This window comes from Nycticebus coucang, chromosome X (genome assembly GCF_027406575.1).
Source record: "Nycticebus coucang isolate mNycCou1 chromosome X, mNycCou1.pri, whole genome shotgun sequence".
Taxonomy (NCBI): Eukaryota; Metazoa; Chordata; class Mammalia; order Primates; family Lorisidae; genus Nycticebus; species Nycticebus coucang.
In genome coordinates, this window is record NC_069804.1 from 129,913,297 (window position 1) to 129,927,887 (window position 14,591).

At 37.3% G+C, this 14,591-nt stretch overlaps 1 protein-coding gene across 1 annotated transcript; it reads right to left on the minus strand.

Moving 5' to 3' along the window:
* Positions 1 to 447: 447 nt before the first annotated feature.
* LOC128577850 (60S ribosomal protein L21-like) lies at positions 448 to 1,265 on the minus strand. The gene has a single exon (XM_053580209.1). The coding sequence runs from the start codon at positions 1,260 to 1,262 to the stop codon at positions 780 to 782; it is 483 nt and encodes a 160-aa protein (XP_053436184.1). The 5' UTR covers positions 1,263 to 1,265; the 3' UTR covers positions 448 to 779.
* Between the last annotated feature and the right edge of the window lie 13,326 nt (positions 1,266 to 14,591).

Below are 14,591 nucleotides of genomic sequence, written 5' to 3' on the forward strand. Positions count from 1 at the left end.
GTTCACTGATAGTTTCTTCTTCAACATGTAATCTGCCATTTATCCCACCTAATGTATTTTTTTTTTTTGCAGTTTTTGGCTGGGGCTGGGTTTGAACCCACCACCGCTGGCATATGGGTCTGGCACTCCATTCCTTTGAGCCACAGGCGCCACCCCCACCTAATGTATTTTTTATCTCACAAGTTGTAGTTCTTACACCTAGCAGTAAGATTTGTGTCTTTTCTATATTTTTCATGTCTCTAACTTTTTGAACACATGGAATACAATTACAAGATGTTTTAATGTTCTTCTCTGCTAATTATAATGTCTGTGTCAGTTCTATGTTAATTTTAACAAAGTAATTATCAGTATTATTAATGGGTGATGTTTTCCTGTCTCTTTTCTTTTCTTTTTCTTTCTTTCTTTTTTTCTTTTTTTTAGGACACATTAAAATTTGCTTCAATACTTCTTTGGGGGGAAAAAAAACACACTCGTAGTGAATGAACAAGAAACATTTTTATGCTATTATTTGTATCTACCATGCCATGAATTCATAGGGGAAGAGGTTCCAGCAGCTCAGGGAGGCACCTTGCCATTGAATGTGACAAAGTGTTGATTGACTTTTGAATTCATGGGAAATAGGTCCCAGCACCTTGTATCACTGTTACATGGGGACTATTGGTTATCTTGTGTGCCCCTGCTGTACACATATTATGCCATGAGCTCATGGGGAATAAATAGGTTCTTGCTCCTAAAAACATGGGTCCACTAGTACTCCTGTGTGCTATGTTATATGCTTATTATGCCATGAAATCATAGGGAATGGGTTCCAGGAGCTCAGGCTCCTTTCCTTTAGTTCTCACAAAGTGGGCTTCTCTGGGTGGCGCAGGCTGGCGCTTCAGTTGAACCCAGGTACCTTTCTCTTTGGCTTCCTTCTTTTTCTGATCATTTTCCTTCACACGTTTCAGGAAGCTATCTCGGCTCTTAGAGTGCTTAATATGCTCAATACGAACATTAATCCTCTTCGCGAGGATCTTGCCCTTAACTTGTTTGTTTACAACAATGCCAACAGCATGCTGGGTAACACTGTAGACTCTTCCAGTTTTGCCATGGTAACATCTGTGTGGCATGCCTTTCTGAACAGTACCCATTCCCTTGATGTCTACAATATCACCTTTCTTGTAGATTCGCATATATGTGGCCAAAGGAACAACCCCATGTTTTCTAAAAGGCCTAGAGAACATATATCGGGTACCTCTCCTCTTTCCCTTTGTGTTTGTCATTTTGGTGAATTACTGGAAGATGGCGTCTCCGGCTGAAAGGCTCCTGTCTCTTTTCATGCCTGGTAATCTTTAACTGAATGTCGGCATTGAAATTTTTATCTCATGGGGTATTGGGTGATTTTGTATTCCTATAAATATTCTTGAGGTTTCTTCTTAGATATAGTTGTTATTCAGAAACAGTTTGATCCTTCAGGTCATTCTTTTGTCATTTGTTAGGTTGCTATGGAGATATACTCAGTCCTGAACTTGTTATTTTCTACTACTGAGACAAGACCTTCTTGAGCATTCTACCCTATCTCCCATGACTTATGAAATTTTCCCACTATGGCTGTAGAAAAAGACATGGTTACTATCTCTGTATGCCTTCTATTCTTTTTTTTAAAAATTAAATCATAGCTGTGTACATTAATATGATCATGGAGCACCATACACTGGTTTTATAGACCGTTTGACACATTTTCATCACACTGGTTAACATAGCCTTCCTGGCATTTTCTTAGTATTCTTCCCTCTAATCATTTCGGATGATTCTCCTTCACCCCAGGCCTTGGATAGTTTCTTCATTGCCATGTGGTGCTCAGAACTTTGTTGCCTTCTTAAGAGGGACTCTCTGCAGATGCCTGCGGATCTTTATCTGTAAAGTTCTCTCCGTTCTGGTATGGTTTCCTGAGTATTCTAGTGGCCTTGGTTGCTGAGATTTTTCAGCTCCATTTCTTCAGTTCAGGGATTCCAGCAGAATCTATCTGATTCCCTTTCCATGCTGTGTCCTGGAAACATTATCAAGGCATTAAACCAAGTCAATTGTGAGTTACCTTATTTGTTTCACTATCTCAGAGACCACTATCTTTTAGTGCCTAATATTTGGTGTCTTGAAAACGCTTGTTTCTTATATTTTCTTTCTTTCTTTCTTTTTTTTTTTTGAGACAGAGCCTCAAGCTGTCATCCTGGGTAGAGTGCCATGGCATCTTAGCTCACAGGAACCTCCAACTCTTGGGCTTAAGCGATTCTCTTGCCTCAGCCTCCCAAGTAGCTGGAACTACAGGCGTCCGCACAACGCCCGACTATTTTTTTTTGGTTACAGCTGTCATTGTTGTTTGGCAGGCCCTGGGCTGGATTCAAACCCGCCACCTCAGGTGTATGTGGCTGGCGCCTTAGCCGCTTGAGCCACAGGCGCCGAGCCTGTTTCTTATATTTTCTTTTCTTTCTTTTTTGTTTGTTTGTTTTGTTTACTGGTTGTCTAAAGAGGACGAGTAAACTGATCTCTGTTACTCCATCTTGGATCAGAGTAACCCAAGTGTACAAGTCTTATCTAAATTTAAATTGAAACATCCAAGTATAGCTAGTGGTTACATAGTGAGCAGCGTGACTTAAGTTGCTAGCTCCTAGTTGTTACAGGTTTCCTTTCACAGTAGCAAAATAGTTGCAGTTGCAGAACCACCCACCTCCCATCCTTCCAGACTCAAACCAAAAATGAGAAGCAGGGAAAATTGCCTTTTCCCCCAGTATTCTCAGCCAAACTCAGATCCAGTGATTCTGATACCATCATATACCCAATCCTAAGCCAGTATTTATGCTTATAGAAATGAGATACATTGACTTAGGCTCATATTCTGTGGCTACACCTGGAATTTATGGTTTGAGGATCATCTAATTCACATGAATGGGATGTGGGGTAGGACTAGTGCTTCAATCAATATTAAAGTATCATTCAAAGAAGGGGAAACAGATGTAAAGTTGCAAATGTTTACCACAGTATTTTTCAGGATCCATTTGATGTATATTCTCTGACTATAGGTCAGGTAGTTGATAAACCATGGATATAATTAGATATGAACGTGTGAGTGTAATGTAGAATACATCTGGTTTCTGGAGCAAAAGTTTTTGCTAACACCGCAATAAAATTTTCTGAAATGTAGTCTTTTTTAAGACTTTCAATATTTCTGTAGGAAGGAAACTAAACATTTCTCTCTAGTAACAGGACTGGCCTCCCTAACTTGCCACTCTTAAGGGAGCTACGCTTATACTAGCACTACCACAATCTCCATGTTATTTCCCATACTCAATGATCCTTAAGTCTCCTGAACCAGCTTCCTATCAGCACCCAATAAATAACTGTGAAATGAAGGAATAAATGGTCTCCCAAGTGTGCCTATGTCAGCCTGGAATACTAAATGGTCCATATGAAATGGTCCATTCATATGGACCATTTCATCCATATGAATTATATCCTCTTTGACTTCTTAGAAAGAAAAAAATCATCTAGAAAACATCCTATTGAGCTCTTCTAAATTGACCTCACTTGTAACCCACAGTTTAGTCATAGACCATCTCTAACAACAACACCCCCTGGCTGAACCTTGAGAAATAAAAGTTGTTAATTTCCATGGTCAATTTTATGGATATCATATTCTGTCCAGCTAGGAAGTTCATGCAATTCTAGGCATATTGTCAGTGGTCAATGAATGGGAGATCCTTCTCTAGGACCAACTAAAACATCTAGTGATTCCTGATATTCTCCAGATACTACTGGCAGTTACGAGGTTTCAGGATGATTGAATATTCTGGGTGTTTGATGACAGTGCACTCAGAATACTGAGTATGAAGCAGCTCTCTGAGATCTAGAAGCTTAGTTTGTGCAAAAACTGTCGAATAGAGTCTCTACTTTCCAAAAACTAGAGTGTCAATGGGTACGAGTAGCAATTCCATGTGGATTAATTCTTTGACCTGAGAATTTTGTAGTCATCCCATCTCAGCGATAGCCTGCCAAATTGACTCAGCATGAGCATTGGGAAGATGCTCTCATTAAAATGTGCCTACGATTAAGTGCTAGTAAGGAGCAACCCTGCAAGGCAGGTACAAAATGTTGAGGACACCTGCCTGACTCTCCATCCCAACCAGAAAGACTAGCCTCCTAGATCTTGATCTGGTCCATGACACCACCAAGATTAGTCAATATCTTAATCTTTGGTGGCTTTATATGTGCTGCAAACTCTTTCTGATCACCAGGTCACTCTATGACATCATCACACCATGTTTCATTTTCTTTCTTTCTTTTTTTTTTTGAGACAGAGCCTCACGCTGTTGCCCAGGGTAGAGTGTTGTGGCATCACAGCTCACAGCAACCTCCAACTGAGCTTAAGTGATTCTTCTGCCTCTGCCTCCCAAGTAGCTGGGACTACAGGTGCCCACCACAACACCCAGCTATTTTTTTGGTTGCAGCTGTCATTGTTGTTTGACATACCAGCTCAGGTATATGTGGCTGGCACCTTGGCTGCTTGAGCCACAGGCCGAGCCCATATTTCATTTTCAAATTTCTCCCTTTGTATAGGCACCATGCCCTACTGGTAGAGATGAATGGCTCCCCAAATGCCCCCATATTATCCCCATGTAAAGATTGCCTCACAGTCCCATTTAATGAAACCTTCTTACTCCATGGACTGAATATTTACGTTCATCCCTATTATGGTTTTAAGGAAACAGTCTCTGACCTTCTAGGTCCATGTTCACTAGATTATTTTACCTTCCATATCATCTATACTTATTTTTAAACGAATTATATAAATCAAATGTATTAGTCAGGATCTAACTAGGAAGAGGGAAAACACACAAGTATATAGAATGAGAGGACTTTGATGCAGGAAATTGGTAACACAGCTGATGAAAGAACTGAAAAGCCAGAAAGAAACAGTAAAGAAAACCCAAGACTGCAGATCAAGAAACCACTACCTAGGTTGAATGAATGAAGGGAGGAGAAAGACTTACCAGAACTCAGGGTCCAGGACCACTTAATAAGAGCCGAAACTAAGGTGGTACTGTCCAATAGAAGTTGGAGCCATGAAAGAGACATGGTTACTGCCAAATATGTCACCAGAGGAAGACAGAATAGGAAAGAAATATCCTGCCTTCTTAGTTCCCACACCCAGGCACAACCTTCCATTCTGTAATCTTGCATCAGCTGAACTTAACAGGGAACACTCCATAGTGGGAGTCTGGGAAATGAAGTCTGTAGAGGTTGGTTTTCTTGTGTTACAGAGTAGATCAGGAGAAGAGCAAGGAATAAATTGGAAAGTAAGACAGGACCATGAACAGTACATCAGATATGTGAAAAGAACTGACAGAAATCTTCAGTTTACCAACAGTAATCCTCTTATATCTCCAGAACCATGGATATTCATTGGTTAGACAGTTCCTATGAGAACTGTAAGACCCTTAGAAGCACCTGTAGAATGTTCTCCTGCACAGAAAGGGCTGCTTCAGAGACCAGGTCTAAGGTTCCAAGGTCAGACATCCAAGCTAGAGCTACTAGCTGGATCTCTTCCAAGCATATGCCCATTATCTGACCTTGTTAGAACCTTCAAGACCACTATCTGAGAATATTTAAGGTAACTGAAATTGTTAACTCCATGGCCTTCCCAATCAAGCCTCCCTCTGTTCTGTATTCATTTCATCATCCATTGTATATCACTCTAAGACATCAAAGTCCTGCTTTGCCACCACATCTAAACTACTGCTGTGAATAAAAAGGGTTCCAAAGATTTCGTGTTCAGCTGCAGTTCCTGGTTGTAGCAGGTACTCAATAATTATCTGTTTAATGAATGAGGCTCTGAGAAAGGCACAGGGAGTAAAACTGGTCATGGAAAATGATCTTGTTCTTTTAAAATGTACTGGAATGAGGTAGGCCTTTTATAAGTTATATGTGGGGAAACTCAACCCTGTTCTATTCTTCCCAGAAGAGAAGATCTGAGAGATGACCAGATCAGAGTAGTGTAATTGCTCTTAAAAGCTCCTTCTTTTCCACATGTGAGGCTATAGGTCCTCCATACAAACGGCTACAGTCACATTTCTTTGGCTCAGGAAATTTCCCTCAGGCTCTGACTTCACCATCTATCTGCTTGACATTTTATCACTCTTGTCTGGTTCCCTGTACAATACCTTGGTTTTCCCTTCTGCATTCTTCTTTGGATCCACAACCCAGGTGGACCATCTATATGCCTGCATTTAGTTTCAGACTTTGAATTAATTGGATCACCCACACAATGTTTCAGACACAGCCCTCCACCATAGGTAAATTTAACCCACCCTTGTACCTACTCTACACTCCCTGATACTACATCCCAATTCAGAGCTGGTGCTATAAGCTTCCCCCTAGCTGACAGGAGAGATTACATATGTGTGGAGCCATTGGTTTGTATGAAAATCTGAGCCAGCCATATACCTTTTTATATCTGACAGAAGAAGATATCTAGAAATGTATTGTTTGGGGAGGGATTACAGGGAATTCATGAAAACCTTGAAAAACGTGTATACTCATCTTATAAAAGTTTCAACATTATAATCTGCTGATCCAGTCAAAAAGAAAAGGGAGGGCACGTTTAATAGTACCCTACACAAGTGAATTCTGCTTCCTAAACAACTAAAAGAGTTTATACAAAGGTTCAGTTTTGAGTAGGCCTCAGTGGATACAATGGATAACAATGTGACCAAGTCTCTCAATCTCGTGGGAATTCAGAGAGACTTTTACTAGATTATTTTGTCATCCACCCACCAACATTGTTTCACTGCAACCACAGCACCTACTAAAGCAATTAGTGGGAGATCGTTCACTATATGAAATAGCTGGAGGAGAGGTATAACCTATGGGGTTGGCTGGGCCTAATATTTTATCATCCCTTCACCCTTTTGTGTTATTGTTAAGTTGAGAGCAATGGCCCCTGATTTCGTGCTTGGGTCCCAGTAGACTTTTGGATGTTTGAAAGTTTTGTGATTGAAGACTTGGACCAGCGGTACCCACAGTCCAAGCCAGCCTTGAGTTGCCACTAGCATTCATTTGCTGTAGGAGCCAGCTTAATATGAGACCTCATGATTGAACTCTGATTAGAGGATACTATATTTTTCCATCTTTACTGAAGTATAATTGACAAAAAAATGGTATGTATCCACTATGTATAATTTAATGTTTTGATAGACATATGCATTGTGAAATAATCACCAAAATGAAGCTAGCTACCATATCCATCACCTTACATAGTTACCATTTTTTTCTTATTTTTCTTTTTTTTTGGTACTGAGAATACTTAAGATCTACTCTTTTAACAAATTTCAATAAATATACAATATATACTAATATATAAATTTCAATAAATATACAATATATACAATATACAATAAAGTATCGCTAACTGTATTTACATTGTTGGTTTTAGGTCCCACAAACTTATTAATTTTGGATACTAAAATTTTGTACACTTTGACTAACATCTGCTCATTTCTCCCTCCTCTCTAACCTCTGGCAACTACCACTCTACTTTCTGCTTCTATGAGGTCAACATTTTTAGATCCCACAGATAAGTGATATCGGGCACCACTTGTCTTCCTGAGTTTGGTTTACTTCACTTAGTATAATGTCCTTCAAGTCCATCGATATTGTCACAAATGGCAAGATTTTCATCTTTTTAAAATATGAAAAAGATTCTATTGTATATATATACCACATTTTGTCTACTCATTCACCTGCGATGGACACTCAGAATGTTTCCATATCTTGGAAGTAAATTGTACTGTACTAAACATGTGAGTGCAGATATCTTCAACATACTGATTTCATTTCCTTTGGATACTACTCAGAGTGGGATTGGTGGATCATATGGTAGTACTATTTTTAATGTTTTGAGGAAACTCCATACAGTTTTCTACAATGACTGTAACAATTTACACTCCAATTAACAATTTATAAAGCTTCTTTTTTCTCTATATCCTTACCACCACCACTTGTTTTGTCTTTTTGATAGCAGCCATTCTAATAGAGATGAGGTGATATCTCATTGAGGTTTTAATTTGCATTTCCTTGGTGTTTACTGATGTCAAGCACCTTTTCACATACCTGTGGCCATTTGTATTTCTTCTTTTGAGAAATGTCAATTCAAGTACTTTGACCATATTTTAATCAGATTGTGTGTGTGTGGAGGGTTGGTATTTAGTTATATGAATGTCATATTTTGAATATTAATCCTTGGTCAGATACATGGCTTGCAAATATTTTCTCAAATTCCATAGGTTGCCAGTTTACTGTTTATTGTTTCCTTTGCTGTGTAGAAGAGTTCTAGATTGATACAATACCACTTGCCTATTTTTGCTTTTGTTGCCTGTGTTATTGGTGTCATATCCAAAAATTTATTGCACAAACCAGTGTTAATATTTTTCCCTGTGATTTCTTCTAATATTTTTACAGTTTCAGATCTTATGTTTAAGTCTTTCATCCATTTTTGGTTGATTTTTGTATGCTATGAGATAAGGGTCCAATTTCATTTTTCTACAATTCCAATTTTCCTAACATCATTTATTGAAGTGGCAATCCTTTTCCCATTGTGTGTTCTGGCATTTCTATTCTTTTCCACTGATGTTATGTGTCTGTTTTAATGCAAGTACAATACTGTTTTGATTACAATAGCTTTGTAATAGATTTTGAAGTCAGGAAGCATGATGCTTCCAGATCTGCTCTGCTTGCTCAAGATTGTTTGGCTATTTGGGGTTGTCTGTGGTTCCATATGAATTTTAAAACCTTTTTTTCCCCTCTATTTCTGTAAGGATTGCCAAGATTGAGATTTTGACAGGCATTGCATTGAATCTGTAGACCAGTTTGGGTGGCATAGACATTTTAACAATATTAATTCTTCCAACTCATGAACACAAGATGTCTTTATATTTATCTGTTTCTTCTTTAATTTCTGTCACCAATGTTTTGTAATTTTCAATGTATAAATATTTCAACTCTTTAAGTTTATCCCTATGTATTTTATTGTTGTTTTGATGAATGAGATTGTTTTCTTAATATCTTTTTGGATAGGTTTGTATACTGTTTTTTTTTTTTTTATTCTGAAGCTTTACTGAATATGTTTATTAGTTTTAATTAGATTTTCTCTTGGGACTTTGAGGTTTCCCTACATGATCATGTCATCTGCAGAGATAATTTTACTTGTTCCTTTCTAATTTACTTGCTTGTCTAATTTCTCCAGCTAGAACTTCAGCACTATGTTGAAAAAAAATTGGCAAGATTAGGTATCCATACTTTATAACAGATCTTACAGGTAACATTTTTAATTTCCCCATTGATTATAATGCTACCTGTGGGGTTTTCATGCATGACCTTTATTGTATTGAGGTAAGTTCCTTCGGTACCTATTTTGTTGAGAATGTTAATCATGCTGGGTGCAGTGGCTCATGTCTGTAATCCCAGCATTCTGGGAGGCTGAGGAGGGCAAATTAACTGAGCTCACAAGTTCGAGACCATCCTGAGCTAGAGGGAGACCCTCCCTCTAAAAATAGTGGGGCATTGTGGTGGGCACCTGTAATCTCAGCTACTCAGGAGGCTGAGGCAAGAGAATCACTCGAACCCAGGAGTCTGAGGTTACTGTGAGCTATGATGCCATGGCACTCTCCTGGGATGACAAAGTGAGACTCTCTGTTTTTTTTGTCTCAAACAAAAAAAAAAAAAGAGAGAGAGAGAGAGAATTTAAATCATGAATAAATGCTAAAATTTGTCAAAAGCTTTTACTATGTTCATTGAGATAATCGTGTTATTTTTTTCCATTTTGTTAATGCAATATATCAGATTGGTTTGCACATATTGAATATCCTTGCATCCTAGAAATAAATCTCACTTGCTCATCCTATCTGCTTCTTTTAAGGTGTTGTTTAATTCCATTTGCTAGTATTTTATTGAAGATTTTTGCATCTGTGTTCATGAGGGATATTGGCCTGTAGTTTTCTTGTGGTGCCTTTGTCTGATTTTGGTATCAGGTTGATACTGGCCTCACAGAATGAGTTTTAAAGTTTTTGTTTCCCCTTCTTGTACTTTTTAGGAAAAATGTAAGGGTTAGCATTAATTCTTTTTTTTAAATTTCAGATGAATATGAGGGTACAAATGATTAGGCTACAATGTTTGCATTTATTAGTTAAGGTTCCTGTTGTAGTTATGTTCTGCACCCAGAAGGTGTGCCATATGCCCTTACATTATGCCTATTATTTTGGAGCACACCAATCCCCCTCCCTCCTCCATGCCCTCAACCCGAATTAAATTGTGTTTTTCTCTTGTGTGGATATGTATTAATTCATCTAGTGGCTTCATATTAGTATTGAGTACTTTGGATACTTCCTTTTCCATCCTTGTGATACTTTACTAAGAAGAATGTGCTTTAACTCCATCCAGATAAAGGCAAAAGATGTAAAGTCTCCATATTTTATATGGCTGAATAGTATTCCACAGTATACATAAACCACAGCTTATTAATGCATTCATGTTTTGATGGGCATTTGGTTTGTTTCCATATCTTGGTGATTGTAAATTGAGCTGTGATAAACAATCTAGTGCAAATGTCCTTCTGGTAAAATTATTTTTTTTCTTCTGGGTAGATGCTAGTATTGGGATTGAAGAATCAAATGGAACGTCTATTTTGAGTTCTTCAAGGATTCTCCATTCTTCTTTCCAAAGAAGGTATATTAGTTTGTAATCCCAACAACAACATAAAAGTGTTTCCTTTTCTCCACACCCTTGCCAGCATCTGTAGCTTTGGGACATTGTGATGTGGGCTATTCTCACTGGAGTTAGGTGATAGATATTTCAGGGTGGTTTTGATTTGCTTTTCTCTGATGATTAGGGATGTTGGGCATTTTTTCATATGTTTATTGGCCATTCATCTGTCTTCCTCAGAGAAGGTTTTGTTCATGTCTCTTGCCCAGTGACAGATGGGACTCTTTGCTTTTTTTTTGTTGTTGTTGATTAATTTGCATTCTTCATAGATTCTATTTATCAGCCCTTTGTCAGATTCAAAACATGCAAATATCTTTTCCTATTCTGAAGGTTGTCTATTTGCTTTATTGTTGTGTCCTGAGCTGTGCAGAAGTATTTTAACTTAATTAAGTCCTGTTTATTTATTGTTGTTGTTGCGATTACCAATGAAGTCTTCATAAAATCTTTCCTCAGGTCTATATCATCAAGTGTTTTCCCCTTGCTTTCTTCTAGGATTTTTATTATTTCATGTCTTAGATTTAAATCTTTTATCTACCAGGAGTCATTTTTTCTAAGTGGTAAAAGGTGTGGGTCCAGTTTCAGTCTTTTACATGTGTATCTTGTTCTCCCAGCACCATTTATTGAATAGGGATTCTTTTACCAACTGTATGAAATTGTTGGGTTTTTTGAAGATCAGATGGTGATAAAAGGCTGGTTTCATCTCTAGGTTTTCTAGTCTGTTCCATTTGTCTCTGTCTCTATTTTGTGTCAATACCATGCTGTTTTGATCACTGTGGACTTGTAGTATAGCCTAAAGTCTGGCAGACTAATGCCTCTAGCTTTGTTTTTATTACTAAGAATTGCCTTGGCTATACAGGTTTTTTCTGATTCCATACAAAACAAAGAACTATTTTTTCAAGTTCTTCAAATTATGATGTCGGTATCTCAATGGAGATTGCATTAGATTTAACGATTGCTTTGGGTACTATAGACATTTTAACAATGTTGATTCTTCCCAGACAAGAGCATGGTATGTTCTTCCATTTGTTAATGTCTTCTGCTATTTCTTTTCTCAGAGTTTCATAATTCTCTTTGAAAAGATCTTTTACCTCCTTTATTATATATATTCCCATGTATTTCATTTTCTTTGAAGCTACTGTGAAAGGTCTGGTGTCCTTGATTTGCTTCTCAACTTGACTGTTATTGGCGTAAATAAAGGCTAATAATTTGTGGGCTTTGGTTTTTTACCCTGAGACATTACTGTATTTCTTTATCACTTCTAGAAGTCTTATGGTTTAGTATCTGGGGTTTTCTAAGTATAAGTTTATATCATTGGCAAAGAGTGAGAGTTTGATCTCCTCTGCCCCCATTTGGATGCCCTTAAAATCCTTCTCTTTCCTGATTGCATTGGCTAGAACTTCCACAACTATGTTGAATTGCAGTGGTGAAAGTAGACATCCTAGTCTGGATCCATTTCTAAGTGGAAATACTTTGGCTTACTCCACTGAGTATGATATTGACTATGGGTTTGTCATAGATGGCTTCTATCAGTTTATAAAATGTACCCTCTATGCCTATGTTCTTAAGTGTTCTTATTAGTAAAGGATACTGAATTTTGTCAAATGGTTTTTCTGCATCTATTGAAAGGATCATAAGGTCTTTGTTTTTGCTTCTGTTGATATGGTAAATTACATTTATGGATTTGCATATGTTAAACCAAACTTCTGTCCCTGGGATGAAGTTTACTTGATCATGATGTGTAGTTTTTTTAATGTGTAGCTGTAGTCTATTTGCTAGGATTTTATCGAGTATTTTTACATTAGTATTCATTGGTGAAATTAGCCTGCAGTTCTTTTTTTTTTTTTTTTTTTTTTTTTGTAGTTTTTGGCCAGAGCTGGGTTTGAAACTGCCACCTCCAGTATATGGGGCCAGTGCCCTACTCCTTTGAGCCACAGGCACCACCCTGCAGTTATTTTTTTTAATTGAGTATTTTCCTGGTTTTTGTGTCAGGGTGATGTTTGTTTCACAGAACAAGTTGGGGAAGTTTTCTTCCTTCTCAAAGTTTTGGAATAGGTTTTCAAGTATAACTACAATCTTTTCTTTGAAGGTTTGATAGAATTCTGGTGTGAAGGCAAAGCCAGGGCTTTTTTGTTGTTCTTGAGAGCTTTTTAAAGTTTCTTCAATTTCGGTACTTGATATAGGTCTATTCAAGGAATGATCTATTTCTTTCAGTTCAAACTAGGAAAGTTTTGTGATTCCAGGTATTGGCCCATTTCCTCCACATTGTTAAGTTTCCAAGCATAGTTTTTCTGTAGTATTCAGAAATGATCTATTGTATCTCTGTGGTAGCAGTTGTTATTTCCCCTTTTTAGTTTCTGCTTGAGGTTACTAGAGATCTTACTTTTCTGTTTCTAGTAAATCTGGCCCAAGGTTTATTGATTTTGTTAATGTTTTTGAAAGAACAACTTTTTGTTTTGTTAATTTCCTGAATGATTTGTTTGTTTTCAATTTCTTATTTATGACTTAATTTGGGTTATTTCTTTTCTTCTACTAGGTTTGTGATTGCATTGCTTTTCCTTTTCCACTTTCTTGAGATGATTTATTAGGTTGTAGATGTCTCCTCTTTCTGTTTTTCAGATGTAGGCATCTAATACAATACATTTCCTTCTTAGGAAATGGCCAAGGTCAAAATGAAAGAGAAAACACACTGCTTTTGCAGTGTGTCCCACGCCTTTTGTAGTTTGTAACTTCATCGTCACTATGTTCGAGTGATCTAATAATTTCCTTCTTTATCTCCTCCTTAACCCAACTGTCATTCATCATAAGATTGTTTAGTTTCCATGACTTTGTATAGGAATCAAGGTTTTTGTTAGAGTTGAGTTCTACCTTTATTCCCTTGTGGCCTGAAAAGATACAAGTCATAATTTCAATTCTTTTAATGTTGTTGAGGTTTGATTTGTGTCTTCGGTTATGATTTATTTTGGAGTAAGATCCATGGGCTGAGAAGAAGACGGTATACTCATTAGCTTTGGGATGTTACATTCTGTATGTGTTTATTAAGACCAGTTGTTCTAGGGTTGTATTTAAGTCCCTTATATCTTTGTTTAGTTTATGTTTAGAGGATCTAAATATAACATCTGTCAGAGGGATATTAAATTGTCCAGCTATTATGACATTGTAAGATATCATATTGTTCAGTCCAGTTAGGGTTTATTTCATAAATCTGGGAACATTTAAGGTTAGTGCATATATATTTGGAATTAAAATATACTCTTTTTGTATTGTTCGCTTCACCAGAAAATAGTGACAACCTTTGTCTTTCTTTACTTTTGTTGCTTTAAATCCACTTGTATCTGAAAATAAAATTGTGACTCCCTCCTTTCTTTAAAGTAAATTTTAATTTGCCTGAAATATTGTTTTCCAACCCTTCATCCTGAGTCTTCTTTTGTCCTTTGTGGCTACGTGTGTTTCCTGAAGACAACATGTAGTTGGCTTGTGCTTTTTTTTAAATTCAGTAAGCCAGCCTGTGCCTCATCAGTGGCAAATTCAAGCCTTTCACATTTATTGAGAGAATTGATAAGTATGATGGAGTTCTATTCATCTTATTTTGTAAAGGTCCAATGCTTAGTTTTATCCTTTGCACCATTGTGGAAGCTAGGTTTTGTCCTTTAGTTTCTAGGTATCTACTTTGCTGGAAGTCCATTGTGATGGTCAGTCTGAAGAACAGGTCTGAGTATATCCTGTAGAGCTGATCTTGTTGTGGCAAATTTTTTCAACGTTTGCCTGTCAGAAAAAGATTTGATTTCTCTGTTGAATTTGAAGGT

Coding starts and splice junctions, on each gene's coding strand:
- LOC128577850 (XM_053580209.1), bottom strand. CDS start 1,262: ATGACAAACACAAAGGGAAAGAGGAGAGGTACCCGATATATGTTCTCT.